The following is a 21,167-nucleotide window of genomic DNA, read 5'->3' as shown; positions in this document are numbered from 1 at the left end:
AGGACATTATATGAGACCAGATCATAAAAGCTGAAAAGGGAATTTCTTCATTAATATTCATGAGGTTAAAGAACGACCTCACAGGCAGGAAATCAACTATTGTTGCTGCAGCAGTAAAAAATGAGGCGAACAGTAGTTCAGATGCTCCCATTCATGACTGGAGTACCACCCGCTGACAGGGAGGGGCTCCTCCACACCCTCACACACCTGCAGCAGATGAGCAGACTTTGCCATCTAATGGCTCCATGTGCACATTACACTGAGTAAAACATCAACTACTCTCTGATATGATCCATGTATATCACATAGTGGTGGAAGAAGTAGTACTGTAAGTACTAATACCACAGAGTAACAGTCCTCTGTCAACATATTCTGACAGGACTAAAGGTACAAATACTTCTTCTACTTCTATTAGCTGATTCTGTGTTTTCAGTAATAATGAGGCTCTGCAGAGTAACAAGTTCAATCTTTGTGTGAAAAGTAGTGAAATAAAAACTAGCACACTGCAAATACTCATGTGGAGGTAGAAGTACCTCGAATGTGTATGGAAGTACAGTACTTGAGTAAATGTACTTAGTTACTTTAAGTACGTTTTACTGAAAGGTTCACTTCATGTAAGAACATCCCATAATAAGGAAATCAATGGAGGCCGTGTGCTTACTACATCCAGCGCCATGACACGATGACGCACACAAGTTTATCCCCTGCAGTGAATGAAGAAGATCACATGATGTGATCGAGAGCTCCAGAAGGGCTTCTTCACTGACCCTCAGGTGAGGTCGTGTCTTCACCAATGATGGGCTTTGAACCCCAAACTGATGTAAGCCAGCATGGACGAGTCGTCCTTAAAGAGTAGAAAGGGCATGTTAACATAAGGATGAAGACCATGTGATGTGATGGAAAGCACCAGAAGAACAAGGTGAGGTAAAAATCTAGCAGGTGAGTGTCACACTGAGCCAACGTACATTTATATTATATAAAATGTGAAACTTTAATGATTCCTGTGAGGAAACTCTGGAGTTGATTGCAGCAGTGGATGGGAGGTAACGGGATGTGAAAAAGAAATAAAAGAAGAAGTGAATGTGGACTTCAAAAGCCTGCAGATGAGACGCAGGATTTCCAGAGTTTAGACAAAGGCTGCACTTCACCATCAGCATGTCATGATTATTCCATTCAGCTCGTCTCTCAGCTCGTCTCATAAATACTAACACACCCAATTATACTGTAGTATTACCTTCACACTGATATTGCACAATAGACGGTGCAGAGGAAAAGAGCAGCAGCAGTCTGGCTGCACCCCCCCCTGTGTAAAGGGTGCAGACTAAGAAGAAGAAGAAGAAGAAGAATCTGGAGGAGAAATTCTAATGCAGCTGCATCATTTAAAGGGGTTCAGATTATTTTAAATGGGCTTGTTTGAGGTTCTGCTCCATGTGACTCACAATAACATACTAATAACGCACCACTGTGGCCGGTGCAGCAGCTAAACACATTTTAACCACCTCAAATAGTGGTTCCAGACTCCACTGACGAAAACAGCTATTCCACCTCATAGAGCGTAGCAGTTTGCTGTGCCACCACCGGCTCGCCTGGTTAGTTTGACTGTGTTATCGTGCAACTTTGGTGTTTTAAATGGTTTTATAAATATCCAAACTACCAAGTTAGTTTGTTGATCAAGGCGGTGTTGGTGCAGCAGCCTCCAGTGTTCTGAGGTAAAATTGCTGATTTTGTGAATGGAGTCTGGCAGCTTCTAAACGTGTGAGAGAGAACAGCTTCAGTTCCCTTAAAGCAGTAAAACTATTCTAAATATAGCGTACAATTAAACTGATGATGATTTTCTGTCCCTGCCCACTCCAAAAAAATCCAAACTACTCCTTTATGTATTAAAAACATTGGTTTGAGGTCCATTTAAAATCATTTTAATATTCAGCTTCCTGTCACATGAAGTTGATTCGTTGATGACCTGACGGCACCACAGGCTGTTAGTGAAACACACACCGGGAGGAAAACATGAAGAAAAGTTCAGGAAGCTTTATTAAATGTCTGTAGAGATGGTCACGGGTGAAAAGGCTCACCTCTCACACAGTATTGCACAGGGTTACGCCTCTTGGCATCAAAACACCAACAGCATCACTATCTCTTAAAAATAGAGGCAGTAGAGAAAATATGCCCTCTGAACATTTCTCAGTAGTTTTCCTTTCTCTTAAATAGATTCAGCTCCTCGTTTTGTCCGTCAGTCGCACCGTTATGTACACATCAGTAGGACATCGTACCACAAACTCATCAGCAGCCGCGCGTTCCTACAAAACCAGACCAGTTAACGAGCCACACAGCATCTTTTACACCGTTTGATCTTCTTAATAGAATCCATCCATCTTTTATTTGGCTCGTTAATTCGTCTCCTTTTGTAGAAACGCCGTCTTCTTATCCATCACATTTTATCACAGCTCCAGACTAAATGTACAGCCATCGAACGGCAGGCAGAGAGGGTAGAAATGTATATGTACATACATACACTGTGCAGCACGCTGTCTGAGGATGCACACACATAAATAGAGGAAACCTTAAATACACACAGTATGTTCTTTCTTCTTCCGGTCCATCTTCAGCGGACGTCAGAGCACTTCTTCAGGCTGCCCAGGTGAGAACGCAGACACCTTTGGCTTTGCAGTTAAAGGGAAGAGGAGGGAGTGGGAGAGGTGTAGTGCCTTTGAGCTTATATGAGATGATTATATACACATTTGGATTTTCAGTGCATAGTTTTAACTCAGCATCACGATTCTGTGCGAGGTATGAGACCAGGCGGGCGAGAGGAGCAGCAGCCGCAGCTGATATCTGTGATCTGGATGCAAAGCAAACAGTTAGTGACAGACGGGGCGTTTGCATCTCAGCGGAGGGCGGCGACGACAATGGATATGGCTTTCTGCACCTTCTCAGGCTGTTAGCGTTACATCAAAGCTTCCTCCTCGCGCTCCATCAACCAGAGCGTTAGTGTCAAAAATGAGTTCTTTCCTCACGTCTGAAAAACAACAAACAGCAAGCAAACCGCCTGAATAATTGAGGAGCCCACCTGCTTCTCTTCAGAAGGAATAGTGAAGGAAGGCAGGAGGGGGGGGGGGGGTCGCGCTTTAAGGCTCGATATACCAACAAACACATCAAGAAAAAAACAATCTGACTTGTAATTAAAAGTGAAACTTGAACAAAAGAACAAATAAATAAAAAGGATGTTTCAGTTCTTAAAGACTTTCTCCTGAAGTCCAGCAGACATCTGAAGGTTTGAACATGTTCTCCAGCGCCGTGCTGCTGTTGGTATCCGTCGGTTTAGCAGGGAACTTTACAATATAATGAGAATATTCACTCTGCTGGCAACATGAACGAACACGGGTGTGACCTGACGACTACTTCTAGTGTTTTCCCATGCTGCACCACACAGAGAGTAGAAAAATGCTGCGTTCATATTAAAAAACAGACATCATTTTCCCAGTGAGACCTTGCTACAGGGCACCAGTGAGGCACATGAGGACGAGCACATGTATCGTGAGCAAGTAGGCCAGGAAGAGATGTCGGGAGCGGGCGCGGCTCGTCAGCAGCTTGGAGAAGTAGAGGCTCCTCCCTCTGAGCCACCGCCGGCACGCCGCCATCCCGCCTTTCACCTGGAGGTCCAAACACAGCAGAGTCAGAGGGACAGTAAAGGGTCACTCTGGTAGTTTTAAACCTGAGTCAAATTTTGACAGATTTTGATTTCAAATTGACTCACAGGTAGAAAGAAGCCTGCACCTGATCACAGTAGATCCACTAAAAGAGCTTGTTTGATCCACTGACAGGCTCAGAGTGTTATTCTAAGTGTGTGACAGCATCATGGAAAGGATCCCTACAGAGAGAGACCTGGAAGATCCTTTTGGTTTAACCACAAACAGCACACACACCAGACTACATTCACTAAAACAGGGATTTTAGAGAACAGGACACAGGAGCTGCTGGTCTACTGCTGCCTTGGTGTTAAACAAATATCGCACTGGATTCAAACTAACCTTTTAAAACTCTAAAGTCACACAACAACACAAAAGAACTCACTGCTTCAGGCAGCAGCTGCTGTGTAAAGATCCTGTAGATCCTGTAAAATTCCTGGCTGTGCAGAGAGCGATATAACGGCTGTTTGTGGTTAAACCAAAAGGATCTTCCAGGTCTCTCTCTGTAGGGATCCTTTCCATGATGCTGTGGACATATTTCAACCTGATGCAGTTGCCACAAAAGACTACATACAACCCGCTGCAGGACATTTCACGGCTGAGGTGATAATTCCAAAACCTTTTATACCTGTTAGTTGTATGATATGATGTAAAAAAATCAGAGCTATCGTTTACTTGGATGAGTAAAGCCTGAATGAATGACACAGAGAATAACGTGCTGACAACCTTTCGTGTTAGTAGAGGCTGGTTTGGGTTGAGGCTGAGAGCTTCCCACTCCTCCTCCGTTTCCATCTCCACGCTGAAGTCTCTCTGGCCGTCTCTGGACAGACTGGAGGCGACGCTGCAAAACGGCAGAAACATTTTAGCCCTTCCTGCACCGTAAAGCCCGTGTATGAGATAACACTGGATCCCAGAGCAGAGATACAGGACCGGGTTCAGGTCTCACCTCTTCGCTCCCTCTTCAGCGAGACGCAGAGCCTCCTCAGTCGTCTCTCTCCTCGCTCTCTCATCTGCCAGACACTGCTCCAACTCCAGCAGCCTGAGCACACACACACACACACACACACACACACACACACACACACACACACACACACACACACACACACACACACACACACACACACACACACACACACACACACACACACACACACACACACACGTTACTAAATCCAGGATTTGTATGTTTCATTCCCAGCCAATCACAGCAAGCGTTGTCTCGCCATGTGACTGTCCCACTACTACTGCAGCAGCTACAACCTGTGCAGGCTGTGGAGGTGAAGCAGAGGGTGGCGTATGTGACTTGGCCCTACTCGACTTGAGTCGGTACACGTTAGGTAGCGTTTCCACCGGCCCTAGTTCCTGGTACCTGGTACTATTTTAGTTCCTCCTCGGCCGGGGTTCCCAGCGAGCTGAGTCGAGCTGACAATGCGACGTCACCAGACTGCAGACCACTGATTGGCCAGGGAGCGGCGTCACTTGATGAGTCATGAGAGCGACTATCAAACCCGCCGTTTTGAAAACCCCGGAAACAGACGGAGCGTTTTTATTATTTCTGTGAACGAGGTAAACAGATCCACACAAAACAAACGCTCCAGGTCCTTCGTTGTGTTTGTTTGTGCCGTATACAAATTACACTACCGGAGTTTCGGCCCGCCTTGCTATGACGATCCCGCTCACGTTTGAGGTGGTACCTGGTGTAATGGAAACACAACCGTACCGTACCGTACCGTGCCGAGTCGAGTAGGGCCAAGTCGTGCTGGTGGTGCCGCGGCTTTAGTGTGCCGAGATGCCACCAATACTGTACAAGCACGGCCGTGCTTCATGCCTGCGGCTTCTGATGGCGATAAATGGATGAAATGTGGAGGGAAAAACTGAGGATGCGAGTAAAAAGATAAAAACCTCATCAAGCACAAAGGAAACGAATCACATGTCGGTTCTCTGTTGGCTGCAGTGTCACTTTAAGGGTTTGGTTCTGGTGTGGTACCTTTTTTTATTTTTTTTTAGAAACAGACAGACCTGCTCTCCTCACCTTTCTCTGAGCTGACTGGCTTCAGCAGATTCAGCAATCAAGGAGGTGTTGCTCCTCTCCTGGGGGGCTCCAGGTGCAACCTCAGCATATACTGACCCCTGGTGGTGGGAGCACATTGTCACAGGTACATGAAGGTGTCACTTTTGGTTGATTAATGCTTATTTTTACAGCATTGTTTGCCTTTAAATCATAGTGTGACAGCACAGGGAGACACAGAGACACAGTGAGAGACAGATGGGGATGAGATGGAGCCAACGTCCTCCACCATGGCTGCACTGGGGGTGTCGAGCAGAACCATCTTTCAAGTATCGAGAAGAATCGAGACTTAACAATAAAATAACGTTATAATACTGTTTCGTATCACCTGGCGGACTCTGACAGGCAACATGAAGAAAGATTAAATGGATAACTACTTGCACAAACCACCAATAATGTAAAGAAGCAAACCTGGTGGTGACAAAGTGCCCCTTTAACCTTCAGGGGTTTTATCACATTTTGCACAATAAAACAAAATGATAATAAAAAAGCTGCATTAAAAAAGTGACTAAATCACATCAGTTTCACTTTGTCAGAAATGATGAACGCTTACAGACACGCACACATTCAGGATTATCTACCTGAGCCTGGCTGTGGATTTGGCTCTCCAGCCAGTGGCAGCGATTCTGGGTGTCCCTCAGGGTTTGGGAAACGGCCCTCAGCTGAGCTGCAGCAGCACCTTTCTCCTCCATGGACTGCTGAAGCTGGTTTTGGGGGGGACGAGGAGTGAGGAAAGGTGTTCGGAGGGCAATTAACAATATATAATCATGCAGCGTTTCGGTTTTTATCCCCAGAGAAATGTTTTCAGATGTTATATCTTTGGTATGAAACAACAGAAATCAATAGATGGTTCGTACCTGAGTGTTGAGCTGCTGGAAGTACAGGTCTCGTTGCTGGATCTCGTACATGCAGCGCTGCAGGTCTCTGTGAAGCTGGATCCTCTCCGCCTCCAACCGACTCACCACCTCGTCCGTTCCACTCTGACCAGCCAAGACGACGCTCTCCTGTTGGATGGAAGAACAAAATCAGATGAAAACACAGAACAAAAACAGTTTCTGGTATTAAAAATCTTAAAAAAAACTGACTTTGCTACTCATGCAAACTTATTTACACAACAACCTAAAGGAGCTCCAATGAGTTTTAAGTGTCAGACTCTAATAAAAGTGTCAGACTTTAATACTGATGCTTCTGTCTGACTTATTCTACATGCCTGTGGTCCACATGAAGACCACATGACTTACGGCACACGGCCCTGAAACAGGCCCGGTTACATTTTCCCAGGAAAAGTTTGGCAGTGACTGGTACGTTAGCCTGTTAGCAGGAAGCTGGAGGAGATTTTGTGGTTGTGATTGATGCTGGAACAGGATCAGCAAAGAGAGAAAGAAAATAACTGACCAAAGAACAAAAAAAAACAGTAAAAGGGAAGGTGAGTAGAGGCTGAAACACTGCTCACCCTCAGATGGTCATTAATCTGATTTAAAAGGATTTACTGATCCTGAACCGATCCTCTTCCTCCTCGTCAATATGTCTGTTTACATCAATATATGAATTTATGCTGATAGATGCAGCAAAGCTAGCTAACATTTGGCTAATTCTAGTTGAACACTGCTAATGTTAGCTGCACCTGTTGAGCAGAGCGAGTCAGATCAAGATCTTTACGACGCTTAAGTTGGTGAAACACCACCATCTTTTGTCCACAGGGGTCGAAATGAAAACTCCTATACCAGTAACACCAAGCAACCACCAAATATTTAAATAGTAAAGTGTTTTTAGGGGGACTGAAACGTGCACAAGAGCACAACTCTGACACAGATCACATCGTTTTCAGATAAAAATGTGTGAAGCTTTAACATGTCTAACTTACCTTGGCTGGCAGAGTGTCCTTCCAGTCTAGGTCAGACCTACATTAAAGGAAAACACAACATCTCACACAGAAGTATCATCAGGTGCTTAACGTCCAGACTCGTTTCCATGCATTGGAAAGTTCCATGAACACTGGAGTAAATGGATTATTAAACGTATTACTGAACTGAACATCCTGTATGATTTAATGGATCGGGACGTGTGTTTAACTGTGAATACTATGAAGACATGAACAAGGTAAGGAGGTAGAAGATGGCAGAGAAGGTCCCACAACAGATCTCAACCTCTAAGTCAGTGGTTTATCTTTAAGGCTTTTACCTCTGTTGTGCCTTTTCTTCCTGGTAGCTGATTTCTTTTTCACGTGGCACCTGTGGTTCTTCCATCTTCTGCCTCTTCTCCTGAAATAATATTAAAAAAAAAAAGACAGCAGAATAAAGTCATCAGCCACACAGAGGAAACAATTCAAAATAAAATGTTGTCAAACTGAGACTTTCACCAACACCAGATGATGTGCAACCCCAAAAGAAAGACCATGCAAGTCAAAGCAATGGCATGTATAAAAAATAAAATAAAATAAACTAAAAAAACCCATCTAAGGTGACCCTGCATGCTTTCTGACAAACTGAAACACAGCAGAGCGAGGACGTGCAAGCAGCAGCCACACTCAAACTACAGCTGGTGACTTGACTTACCGGCCCATCTCTCTCAGTCTGGAGGGCACTGACGCCACTTCCTTTTGACCTGTCCACACTCATGGAGGTGGCCTCTGGGCTTGACCCTTGCCTGGACTCAACCACTCTTTTGGCCCCGCTCAACTCGTCGATCAGCCGGTCCCGGTCGTTTTGGAGGCTGGCCATGGATCTGGAGAACGCCGACAGCTGCCTGCTGTACGTGTTGTTTTCCAGGACGACCCGCTTCAGCTCCCGCTCCTTCTCCGACAAAGCCTTCGTCAGCTCATCCAGCAACTTGCTCAGCTCTGTTTGAGCGTCTTTGCCCTCTAAAGCTTTCAACTTATGGCCGAGAACGTCCCTCTCTTTGGCAAACATCGCCAAGTCGGACGTGGCATCCTGCAGACTGCGCTCGACCTTGTTCAAGGCTGCCTGAGTCTCTCTGAGCTCTTCGTCATATCTGTTCCTCAGGGTCTTGAAGTCCTCAATGAGCTGGTCTCGGTCGTTCTGCAGAGCAGCCATGGCTTTGCACAGGGATTCATTTTGAGCTCTTACGTCTTTGTTTTGCATTTTGGCCTCAGATACCTGTTGCTCCATCTCAATGAGGTCTTTGGCGAGCTCTGCCACCCTTTGATCGGCCGTCTCCCGCTCATTTCTCATCAGCTCCACCTCGCGCTCGAACGTGTCCAGCTCACTGTTGTACTTGTCCTCGGCCTCAGCCAGTTTTTTGTCAGTTTCGTTTTCCAGCAGCTGCATTTTCCCCTTACGCTCATCAGAGAGGATCTTCTGAGAGAGAAGCTTTTGCTGAAGGTCATTACATTCAGCAGCTTTGGCCGCCACCGCCTCCTGCAAATCAACAATCACTTTGCCTTCGTTTGTCGTGGCTCTTTCCTTTTTTAGAGTTATCATATCAGCTTCCTGTGCCGACACCTGAGCTTTGAGTTTAGAAATCTCTGCTTTTAAAGTATTGCTCGCCTCCTCTTCCTTTTGAAGCTCCAAACGAGACTCTCTTCGCTGCTTTTCAGCTGCGGCCTTTTGGTTTTCAAGGTTTTTGATCACATCCTGCTGCTTCTTCAGTAGGACCTTCAGCTGGTTGTCCTTCAGGGATAAAACCTGGTTCAAATCCTCTCTGTACCGCACCAGCTGTGCCCTGAGCATGGCGTTCTCTGAGTTCAGATCGTCCATCTGATGCAACAGTTTCCTTATTTCGTGTTTAAGGCCTTTGGTGGCACCACCTTCCCCATCTGGAGAGCCCTCTTTCCCCATTAAGCCCAACTGACTCTTTGCTTCAAGTATTCTGTACTCTGACATCAGTCGCTCTCGTTCACTCTGCAAAGACACCATCGAGTTCTTGAACGATTCCATCTTGGCAGACATTTGCTCCTTTTCCTGGATAGACCTGTTCACTTTAATTTGCAGACTTTTGACCTTTGCCTCGAGTCCTCTGAGCTCTTTGTCAGTCTTTTCTCTTTGGTAGCGTGACGATGTTAGCCTGTCCTCGTACACTGCCACCTGGGTGCGGTAATTAGCCTGGACTTGTTCCAGATATCCGGACATCTGTCCATCTTTACAGGACAGCAAGGAGGAGATCTCAGCGTCTTTGCTCTGGAGGAGTGTTTTCAGCTGCAGAGAAATACCCTCCTGCTTCTCAAAGTCCGCCTGAAGTTTGTCATTTTGAGACTGAAAGAGGAGCAGCTGAGCATCCGAGTCCGCATTTATCTCCTCCACTTGCTGGAGATTCAGCTGCGTTTGGGAAATCACGTCTTCTTTGTCAGCAAGCTGCCGGTTCAGTGTGTTTTTGTCTTGTTCTAGCCTTTCAACGTGCGCACCGAGTTCCTTCACCTGCACAGTCATGAGCTCCATGTTCTCGGTTAGTTCAGCGTTGCTTGCGCTCATGAGAAACAGCTGTCTCTGCTGTGCAGCAGCAGCTACGGAGTACTCGTTGAGAGTCCTTTCCAGTCTTGACTTGGTCACTCGTAGCTCGTTCACCTCTTTATCCTTCACCCTCATGTCTTCGAGAAACCTTTTTATCACGAAGCCCTGTTCAAGGAGCTGGTTGTCCTTCTCGTGCAAAGTCTTTTGGTACAAATCATTCCAAAGTTTGGTGGCCTCGGCACCTTGAGCAGTGGCAGATAGAGCAGACAGCCTGGCTTCATTAGTCTCAGCCGCTCTTTTCAGACTGCTCATCTGGATATCTTGAGAGTCTAGCTGCTGCCTCAGTTCATTAACTTTCTGACTTTCTTCATCTGTCAAGTCCTTCAGGTCTTCTATTTGTTGCTGTAACACAATCTGATTCTCCATATAATAGCTGATTTGTTTCTGATCTATCTTTTGCAGTGACTTGGTTTTCTCCATGACCTGATCCTCAAACGTTTTATTTTTCTGTGATATGTCCAGAGCCAGCTGGTCTCTTTCAGACTCAACACTTGAAATCTTTTCAGCGGCCTGCTGGAGGAGATTCTTGTGCGTCGTCAGCTCAGCTTCCACTTGGTTACTCCTCTCCTCTAAACCCGACATTTTCTCTGAGCTCTTCTTCAGTTCTTTCTCCAAGTGTTCACAGGCTGAGTGCGAAGTCTTCAAAGAGCTCTCTAGATCTAAAATCAATTCCTGGTATTTGATGCAGTTTTGCTGCAGCTGATTTATCTCCTGGTGCTTCTCTTTGAGCAGCTCTTGCAGTTCTTTCTTCACATTCCTGGAGCCCTCATTGCCTCTCTGAACCGTCTTGAGTTTCTCCTCAAACTCTCGGACTAGTTTGAGCTGCTCCTCCTCTTTCTCTTGACGAACTTGACTGCTCATCTCTTTACTGGCTTCCAACTGAGAGGATAGCTGCGCGTTTTGGGTTTGCAGAGCCGTGACCGACTCGGTCAGTTCATCAATCCTTTCTGAGTTTTTGAGGATCACAGTTTCCAAATATTCATTTTCATTCTTCACTTTGTCTGAAATCTCTTGTACATTTTCGAGCTCCTCCTGCAGAAGAGACTTATCATCCTCCAGGATTCTCACCTTCTCATTCAGGCTGATGGTCTCTTGGCTGTGTTTATTAATAATGTCTTTGAGGTCTTTAATGTCATCGTATTGCTTTCCCAGCTGCAATTCGTGATCATTCTGTATCTTCTCAATTCTCTCAGACAGATTTTGCTTCTCCTTTTGCAGCAAGTTGTTTATTTCCAGCTGAGCACCAAGTTCTGTTTTCTGAGCTTCGATCTGGGCCGTCAGTGAATTATTCAAACTGAGTGCTTCATCAAGTTTGAGCTGCATATTGTTTGTGTATGTATTTGATTCCAAGTGCTTCTTTTCCAATGAACAGCTAGCATCTTCAAACTTTTCTGCCAGTTGGTTATTCTCTGTCTGCAGTTCAGTAAGCCTCTCTCCGAGACCCTCCGATGACTCTCTAAGGGTGCAAATGTCCGCCTCCAATTGTTGATTTTTATCAGTCAGCTCGCACATCGCAAGTTTGTGGGTTTCTCCAAGCTCGCTCAGCTCCCTTTTAATTTTCTCATTCTCTTCCTCCAGCTCCTCAACCTTCTGTCGTTTCTCTCTGGAAAATTTGTGCATCCTCTCTTTGATTCTCCCATTTTCTTCCTCCATCTCTCTAGCTTGATTCTCCAGAATCTCCATCTCAGTCTTGAGTTTGTGGAATTTTCTGAGGGCTTCCTGCCTCTCTCTTCTGGCCCCCTCCAAAAGCTGCCTCATCTTATCCATTTCACTGCTAACATTTTCATAAGCTTGTAAAAGGGACTCGTACTCTTGTTTAAGCTCAGCGTGCTTTGACTTCCACTTGGAGAGCTCGTCTGTTTGGTGGTCCTTAAGGGATTCAAGCTGGCAGGAAAAGGCTTGTTTTTGCTGGGTGATGTTTTCTATGGTTAGCTTCAAACTGTCACAGGCTGCCGACAGGTTGTGATTATCACGGAAGACGCCGTCGACTTCAGTGTTGAGCTTGTCCTTCTCCTTGTTCAGAGACGACACAGAGCTTTCCAAGTCCATGTTCTGTTGTTTCAACTTCAGCGCTGATGATTCCAGAGCAAAGTACTCTGCTTCTTTAGCTTCATGTTTGGCTGACAGCATTTCTAGCTCTTCCTTGAGTGTTGCATTTTCCTTCAAGAGTTCTTTCCTGGAAACCAAAGCTGCTTGAAGTTTTCTGGTTAGCAGAGCAATTTTGCTTTGGTTGTCCTGATTATTAACTTTTGTGCCATCTTCACGAGATTTCTGGAGCTCATCAGCCTCTGTCTTCATCCTTTCAATGGTGGTCTCGTGTGTTTTAATTTGCTGTTTCAATTGCACTTCAAGTGCAGCAATTAGTTCTTCCTTTTCTGAAACCTGAGCTTGAGATATTAACAAGGCATCGTCTTTCTCCTTAAGTTTCACGTCAAAGTTTTCAGCACAGACACCGTCTTTGCTATCATCTTCCTGTTTGAGACACACCTCAGGCTCCTTCTGATGCAGCTGCTCATTTACTTTCTCGGACTCCTTTAGTTGCTCAGTCAGCATGGCTACCTCGTCTCTGAGAGCATCCATTAATCTGAAAGCATTTTCTTGTTCTTGCTTTAACACATCCAAATCCCTTTGTTTTTCAGTACAGTGCAGTTGTGCTTTTTCAAGCTCCTTAGTCAAAGCATCTTTGTCCTCACTGAGCTGCTGCTGTGTTTCTTCTAATGTCTTTTGGGTGGTTGGAATTTCCAGGGATTTCTGTGAAACTAAAGCAACTGCAGTCTCAAGTTCAGCTTTCATCTGACTGCTTTGCTCCATAAGAGCCCTGTTTTCTTCTGTCAAAATGAGATACTTCTCTTCATTCGCCTGCATGTGTTCCTGAAGTGCAGACTTCAAGATGCATAGCTGGGACTCCAGAGCGATGTTTTCATTCAGTAAATCTTGCTTCTCCTGTTGGGTTTTCAGCTCAGTGACTTTAATTGTTTCCTGATATTTCTCTGCTTCTTCTGTTTTCTCTTTTACTTCTGCGTGGGCCTTCTCCAAGTCAGCCTCCAGCATGTGAAGCTTTGATTTCAAAGCTTCTGCTCTTTGCTCCACGACCACCAGAGTCTCATCTTTACTCGCCATCTCAAGAGCTGCGCTCTCAAATTTGGATTTAACATTGTCCAGCTCTGTTTGGAAGATCAGCAGGGAATGGCACTGGCTCTCCTTCTCAGCCAGGGACATCTTCAAATCTTGCAGAGTTGTATTCCTCTCCTCAACAAGCTGTCTTAAAGTGTCCAGTTCATCTAGGTAAGACAAAGAGGCTTTACGGAGCTCCTCGAGTTCCCTCACTTTCTCGTCAAAGTCTACCTGGATTGCATTAAGCTCATTGGTCTGCTGACAGCGCTGTTCCAACAGGGCCTTGTAGTCGTCTTTTAGTTCAGCGAGTTCTTGAGTTAATTTCTTTTCACTTTCTTGAGCCTTCTTCATTGTCTCTTTGCGCGCCACCAAGGCAGCCTGGGCCTTTTTCTGTAGCATCGCCTTCTCCTGCTTCATCTGTGCGAGCTCACTTTCTAAATCGACAGCAGTAGCAATGGAGGACGATTTGTCCTGTAACTCGTCTTTACATGTCGTGATTTCATTTTGAAGCTCTTCTAATTTCTGCATCCAGCTGTTTCTGTCTCGCTCAAACTCGTCTTCTTTCTCGGCGGCACTGGCCTGCAGCTCTTCAACGAGGGTGCTTTTCTCTGTCAGTGTTTGCAAAGTTTCTGACAAGTTCAATTTTGCCTGATTGAATGTGGCTTCCAACATTTGTTTTTCTGACTGTAACTGCTCCACAAGACTTTCACTTTCTGTTTTGCGTTCAAAAATCTCTCTTTCTTTGTCAGTAATTTTCTTTTCAAGAAGAGAAACATTTTCTTCATACATTTTTGCAGTGGCCTCAGCTTGATTTGTTGCTTCTTGTAATTTATCCTGTAGAAGTGAAACCTCACTTTGATTGTTTACACTCTCTTCTTTTTGGTTTTCATATTGCTCAATTTTCTTCAACAGGTCCTTTCTTACAATGAGAGCAGCTTGAAGCTTCTTCTTCGCTGCATCTTTTTCTTTAGATACCTTGGCTAGTTCACCCTTTAAATCATCCTTTACTTTAATCAGCTCAAGCTTCTCTGAGTTCTTGGTCTCAATTTCACGTTGAGAGAATGAAATCTGCTCCTCTAACTGCTGTGAAACCTCTTCGAGCCTCTTCATGGTGGTTTTGTGTTCTTGCTCCATGCTTTCTAATTGTGCCATTAGAGATGTTTTCTCCTCATCAAGTTTCATTCTTTCATTTGAGGCAGATTCTATGACTTGGGCGATGGATGCATCTCTGTCCTTTAACTGCTGACTAAGTCCAGCAAGTAATTCCTTCTGCTGACTTATCTGAATGCTCATACAGCTGATTTGTTCATCTTTTGCTTGACATTCACTGTGTAAAGAAGAGCGTCTGCCTGTAGCTTCTTTCACTTTCTCCGATTCGGCACTGAGGCGAGTCTGCAGATGCTCTACCATCTCTTGCAAGACAGCAACTTGTTGACCCATCTCACCATTAATCCTCTCCCTTTCGTCGAGCGTGTTCTGTGTTTTTTCTAACTGTGCGACCGTTTTATCCAACTCATTTGTCAAAGCATCTAAATCAGACTGATGACTTTCTTGTACGTGTTTTATCATGTCCTGTAAAGAGGCTGTTTCATTTAAAGCAGCTGAGCTCTCAGATGCGGCTGGAGAGGAATTTTCAGCAACGTTCTTTTTCACTACAAGTTTTTGTAACTCGTGTCCTGCAGCTTTTAGAGCCCGTTGCAAGTTATAGTTTTCGTTATCCTTTTCTCGGACTGATGTTAAGACCTTCTCAAGTTGAATCCTGGACGCTGACGCCTCCAGCTCTTTTGCACTCAGTTGATCAGAACCCTGTCTAACTGCAGAGGAAGCTGCCGCTAGTTTCTCCTGCAAACTGTCCAAGTCTTGCTTCAAAGCAGTAACTTTAACATCTTTAGATTTCATTTCATTTTCAACACTTTTCAATTGTTCTGCAAGTAGATTCTTATCCTGTTTCTCCCTATCCAACACTAACAGCCACTCTTTCTCAGAATCCTGCAGAATCTGTTCTATCTTTTGAATGTTTTCTCTTAATTGGGAAAGTTCTTCGTCTTTGGCACTAACCTTTGCTTGAAGGCTCTCCTTCTCGGACACCGTTTCCTCCATTATTCCCTTCATGCTGCTGGACTGCTGCTCCATTTGAACCTGCAGCTCCCCCTGCGATGCCCATACTTGATGGTGTCTCCTTTCCAGCTCCTCCTTCTCTGCAAGAACTTTTCTAACTTCCTCTTGCAAGTGTGTGTTTTCATTACTGACAGCAGTAAGATGCTTGTGGTGCTCTTCCTTTAACAAACTCATCTCCTCATTTAGTCTCTTATTCTGCTCTTCTAGTTTCTGCATTTCTGAGACCAGCTGGGATGCGTGTTTGGCCTGGGACGTGTACTGACTGTTAATTGCATGAAGAGCCATTTCTCTCTGCTCCAGGTTTTCTGTTAGTGCGTTCATCTGTGACACAACTTGAAGATGTTGTGATTTGAGTCTGTCTATTTCAACAGTCAGCAGAGACACGCTTGATTGATGAGAAGCAAAAGCGTCATCTCTTTCCTTTGAAAGAGCGGAGTTTAGCTCTTCAGCTTTCCCAAGTTTGTCACGGATCACAGATAACTCATTTCTCAGTGTTTCTATGGTGGTCTGATGTTTGTCGTTGGCATCATCCAATAACTTCCGTTGGTTGGACACCTCATCAGTCCTTTGGGAGATTTGCTTCCTCACATCTTGCAACTCTTCCAGGTTTGCTGCATATCTTTCCTGTAGGTTATTAAAGGCACTTTGTGTTTCTTCTGTGGACTTTTTGAGGTTTTCAGACTCGGTGGACAGTAACTGAATTTGACTGTGTAGCTGTGACACCAACTCTGTGCTTTCCATCAACTGAGTTTTGAACAGCAAAGCCTCATCTGCTCTTCTCTGAAAGTCCAGAAGAGACTTTGATTGGTCCGAAAGAGCCGCCTCTTTTTCCTCCAAGGCTTTTTTAAGATTTTCCACTTCAGATATCTGTACTTGCAGGTTGCTGCTGAGCTTCGAGACGGATTCTTCAAGGTGTGAAACCTGTTCTTTCAAGCTCTCACACTCTGCCTCTTTGGCTTGTAGATTTGAATTGAGATCTCCAACCGCAGCTGAAGACTGACTTTGAAATTCAAGACTTGACTGCTCTTTTTTCTGCAAAGTATTTTTCAGGACGGCTGACTCTGAGGTCAGACGGTCAACGTGACCACCGAGTTTACAGACAGACTCTTCAAGCTCTGACACTTTTGCACATAAACCAACATTGTCCTCTGCTTTCCGTTTCAGCTGCTCCTCCTGCTCAGCGATCCAGCTGTTGAGTTGCTGGACTAAATTCTCCTGCTGTTTCTGGGACTCTTCTTTTCCTTGCATGGTCATATTAAGCCTCTCCTTCTCCGAGTTTGCAGTTTTGAGTCCTTCTTTGAGTTCCTCTGCTTCTTCGTGTGCTTTAGAAAGCTGCGTCACTGTTTTCTGAAGTTCAGATTTAAATTTTGCATTCTGCTCGTTCAGCGCTTGAATGTTGTCTTTATAATCGATTATCTCGGCCTTACTCTGGTCCTCCTTCTGTGTCAGCTGACAGTTTTCTGCCGTGAGTCTCTGCACAGAAGTCTTTAGGTTGGTAATTTCAGCCTCCATCTCAGCAGCATTCTCATTCATGAAACCGAGCTGACTGCTGAGAGAAATTACTGATTCGTTTCGTTTATTCAGCTCGTCTTTGTGGTTTTGGAACTCATTTGTTACTTCTTTTAAACTCTGCTCTTTCTGCTCTATCTGCTGTTTCGCCTCCAAGCACTCCTGCCTGAGTGACTCCACCTCACCTTGCATCTGTGATATGAGGCCTTTCTGCAGCGTGACTTCATTCTGGTAAATGCTGCATTCCTCTGCTTTCTGTTGAAGCACTGAGTCTTTCTCCATTAGCCCTGACTTGAGGACAGATCCTTGTTCCTGAAGCATCGATATAACGTCCTGAAGTTGCAGGATTTGGTTCTGCTGAGCTTCCAACTGTGAACTCTGCTCGGACACCGCTTGATCTTTCTCATTCAAGGTCATGTTGAGTTGACTAACTTGCTCTTGTAGACTTTGAAGTTGCTCTTCTCTCTCCCTTAATGTTTTTGACAGATTAGCACACTCACTTGTTTTCTCAAGCAAATCTGCAGAGTTTGACAGTTCGCTTTCCTTTATGATCTTTTTAAAGTCATCTACTGCGATGGAAAGACTCTCCTTCTCCTTCAACAGGCTGGCAATTATTTTCTGATTGTCTGAGTTTTGAATTTCAAGCCCAGACTTCTGTTCTTGGAGTGAACTCCTCTCAAAGGTTAGTTCGGAAACTGATTTGATGTTTTGCGTCAGCTCCTCTTGTAGTCTCTGATTATCTTCTGTTAGGCTTCCGATCTTCACGCCAAAACTGGAGTTCTGTTCAAGAGTCGCTTTAAGCCGTCCGTCAAGCTCAGAGAGAACCTGTGTGTGCTGAGCAAGCTCCTTTTCTCTGGATTCACAAGCGGCACGAAGCTGCTGGTTTTCTGCAGTCACCGTCTGGATGTGACTTGCCAGCTGAGTTTGCCTCAGCTCTGCTTCAGACTGAAGCTTTCTGGCGTTTTCCTGCATGACGCTGATTTGGTCACTCAGGGATTTAACAGTCTTGTTTGTCTCATCCAGGTCTTCTTTGTGTTTTTGACACTGTTGCTTCACATTTTTCAACATTTCTTCTCTCTCTTCAATTTGCCGACAAAGTCGTGTGCGTTCTTCATTGTGTGATTCAGCTTCTGCTCGGAGCTTAGACGCAGTATTTTTCTGCTGCGTAGCTTCATTCTGCAAACTGTCGTACGCTTCCTGCTTCTCTTTCAACATCGTATCTTTTTCCATTAACCCTGACTTCAGACTGCACTCCTGTTCTCGCAGCAGGGACAGTGTTTCCTGAAGCTGCGTTTGCTGGTTTTGTTGGGCCTCGACAGTCTGCTCTTTTTCTGCCATGTCAAGCTGGAGCTGGTCGACCTTAGAAGTCAAGCTTTGCACTTGTTCCTGCAGCTGTGTCACCTTCTCCTCCCTCTCCCTGAGTAACTGGCTGAGATTTCTACATTCATTTGTTTTCTCCAGCAGCATCTCTGAGTTTGAGTGAGTGCTCTGCTCAATAACTCTATTTAAGTCATTAGTTTGAAGAGTCAAATCCTCTTTATCTTTTTGTAGCCCTTCAATTACTGTGTTGTTTTGTAATTGCTGTGTTTCCAACGTAGATATTCTGGCTTGCAGGGAATCTTTTTCAGCTGTAACGTCTGAAATAGTTTTTACACTCTGAGTGACTTCCAGTTCAAGCCTCTCTTTCTCTTTTGTAAGGCACTGCACTTGATTCTCCAGACTGTGGTTAAGTTCAAGAGCAGATGCAACCTTTTCACTGAGTTGATTTACATTCTGCGTCTGTCGCCCCAGCTCCTCAGTCAGCCCTTTAAGTTTTTCTTGCAGCTGCTTTTTCTCAGTCTTAAGGCCTTTAAACGCATTCTTGAGTTTGGAGATATTTTCATCTTTGCTTTGAAGCTCATTGCTCAATTTCTCATTTTCTGCATCCCGGACTTGCAATTCAGTGTTGAACTTCTGCCTCTCGTCCTCGGCCCGTTTATCAGACGCCTTTATTTGGTTTTCCAGTGATGTTATGGTTTCCGCTTTCTCTTGCATCTCCCTTTTGATGTGCTCCTCACTCTGCGCCTGCTCCTCTAATTGCCTGGACAACGTCTGCATTTCGTTGTTGTATTTTTCCACCTGTGCCAGAAGTTTGTTCTCTTCATCCTTGAAAGACTTCAGTTCTTTCTCATACGTCTGTTCTTTATCATTAAGCTGCTGCTGTAGCTGCTCATTGTTGGTATTTTTGTCCTTGAGCTGCAAAACGAGAGCTTCTGACTCCTGTATGTGTTGGGTGGACGTAGCCAGCTGCTCCTTTAGTGCAGTGATGTGGGATTCACATTCGGACAGATGATTACGATGGCTCACAGTCTGTTTCTGGATCTTCCCTCTGAGGTCCTGAATAGTTTTTCTATCCTCTTCAGCTTGCTTTATCAGGTGTTCCACCTCCGCCACTTTAGACTCTCTTTCCTCTTTGGCCTTGACCAGCTCCGCCTCGGTATCCTTGAGGTTCCCGACCAGCTCCGTCATCTTGCTGTCCAGGGTTTGCTTGTCTGAATCCTGCGACTCTCTGATAATCGTGGCCTCGCGCTCGGCCTTACTCAGCGCCTTTTCTACATGAAGCAGGTTCTCTTCTTTGAGTTTGATCTCCTGCTTCAGCGCAGTGACCTGTTCCGCATACTCCGCCATGTTACTAGAGAGGGTTGATATCTCCTTGTCCTTTTCCAACAGGATATCTTTGAGACTATCAATTTCCCGCTCGCAGCCTTGAAGGTCATGAATGAGTTGGGCTCGTTCTTCCAAATAGGCGGTATTTAGTTTATCCAGCTCCTCGTTTGTCTGATCAAGCTCACTTTGTAAAGTTTCTATGGTGACTTCCTGCTTTTGTGTCTGAAAAATGAGAAGAGTCACATTTTCATTACAGCAGTGTGAAAGAACTGCAATCCATGAATGCATGAAAAAAAATAAAGGATAAAACAGGTGAAACATTTGTGAAAATGTAAAGATGTTAACAAAAATCACACCTTGTCCTTCAGCAGAGTCAGCTTCTGCGTGAGGTCGACGACTTCTGTTTTCATCTCAGAGCACTGTTTCTCCAAACTGCTGCACTTCTTGGAAACATTCTCAAGCTGCAGAAGAAAAACAACAAAGTCAACTGCTGCAGATTATTCAACTGTGACAAGCAGATGCAAAACAAAACAAAGGAGCCAAATCTCTTACAGCACTCTCAGTCTGGAGGAGCTTGTCAGACACCTCTTTGTACTGAATTTCTTTTTCCCTCAGAGATTCTCGAAGGCTGTTGATGAGTTCGAGCTTCTCAGACGTCTTGGCCAGCGTGTTCTCCTTCTCGATGAGTGAACTTTCCAAACACTCCTGTGTGTTGCTCAGTCTAAAAAAAACACAATTACAGTTAAAACAAACTTGGTTAAACTATTTAACACATCAAAAATACCAAGATCAAACACCAGGCTGTGTATATATATATATATCTCAGTGTCCAAACCTCATTGTCACTGTGAGCAGTGACAATGAGGTTTCTCCTTGACAGCGATATGATGAACAGTAATGAAATGGAACAATCTCATTACAAAACTCACACCCCACTATAAAAAACTGATTTCAGCTGCCTTGTATTGTGACTTGTGAGCAAATCTATTATTACAAATAATGAATATGCTCTCATTTCGGAGCTCACATTTGTCAATTGCATATTCCTCGCTCACCTGTCGAGCTGAACCTGAGATAAGATGTCCAATATCATGGATATCATAACATAATAAGTGATCTTGCTTGTATTCAGAAAGATAAATGGGACCTATTCAAATGTAAATTCAAGAGGCTGTTGAGGTAAAAAAAGATCTCTGAACAGGAATGAGACAAATATGCACATTGCTTTGTTAATGCAAGTGCGCTATAGAAAATCATCTTCACAGAGATGAAGAGAGGTCCACTTCACTGTGGCTCATGGTTTGATGTAGAAAAATCCTTTTCATCCCAAGACGCCTCCGTTCACAGAATAAGGGTTCATTTCAGTGGGTGAAACTGACCACACAGACTGGACTTCTGGACTCGCAGGCCAAGAAGTGATCTGGACTTTAGCCGCCTTACTGGAAGGTTTATTTTGTTCTCCTGTTTGGTTAAACAAACATCTGCTGATAAACCACAACAGAGTGGATTCATTTTATAGGAGAAGACTGAGTGGCCGCAGGCTGAAGCTGATAAAAT

General features: G+C 44.7%; 1 protein-coding gene across 1 annotated transcript in view; it reads right to left on the bottom strand.

Moving 5' to 3' along the window:
- Nucleotides 1-1,900: 1,900 nt before the first annotated feature.
- LOC139225698 (golgin subfamily B member 1-like) overlaps nucleotides 1,901-21,167 on the bottom strand; it is a 35,645-nt gene continuing 16,378 nt past the window's right edge. The window contains exons 20-30 of the mRNA XM_070856568.1: nucleotides 20,163-20,331; nucleotides 19,967-20,071; nucleotides 8,313-19,832; nucleotides 7,939-8,018; nucleotides 7,622-7,658; nucleotides 6,615-6,761; nucleotides 6,339-6,461; nucleotides 5,722-5,819; nucleotides 4,633-4,725; nucleotides 4,413-4,527; nucleotides 1,901-3,650 (exon numbers count right to left, since the gene is read on the bottom strand). Coding sequence (XP_070712669.1) covers nucleotides 3,492-3,650; nucleotides 4,413-4,527; nucleotides 4,633-4,725; nucleotides 5,722-5,819; nucleotides 6,339-6,461; nucleotides 6,615-6,761; nucleotides 7,622-7,658; nucleotides 7,939-8,018; nucleotides 8,313-19,832; nucleotides 19,967-20,071; nucleotides 20,163-20,331 — 12,646 coding nt within the window. The 3' untranslated portion in view covers nucleotides 1,901-3,491. The remainder of the gene's footprint in view (nucleotides 3,651-4,412; nucleotides 4,528-4,632; nucleotides 4,726-5,721; nucleotides 5,820-6,338; nucleotides 6,462-6,614; nucleotides 6,762-7,621; nucleotides 7,659-7,938; nucleotides 8,019-8,312; nucleotides 19,833-19,966; nucleotides 20,072-20,162; nucleotides 20,332-21,167) is intronic.

Source organism: Pempheris klunzingeri, chromosome 1 (genome assembly GCF_042242105.1).
Source record: "Pempheris klunzingeri isolate RE-2024b chromosome 1, fPemKlu1.hap1, whole genome shotgun sequence".
Lineage (NCBI taxonomy): Eukaryota > Metazoa > Chordata > Actinopteri > Acropomatiformes > Pempheridae > Pempheris > Pempheris klunzingeri.
This window is presented reverse-complemented; position numbering and strand designations above follow the sequence as displayed.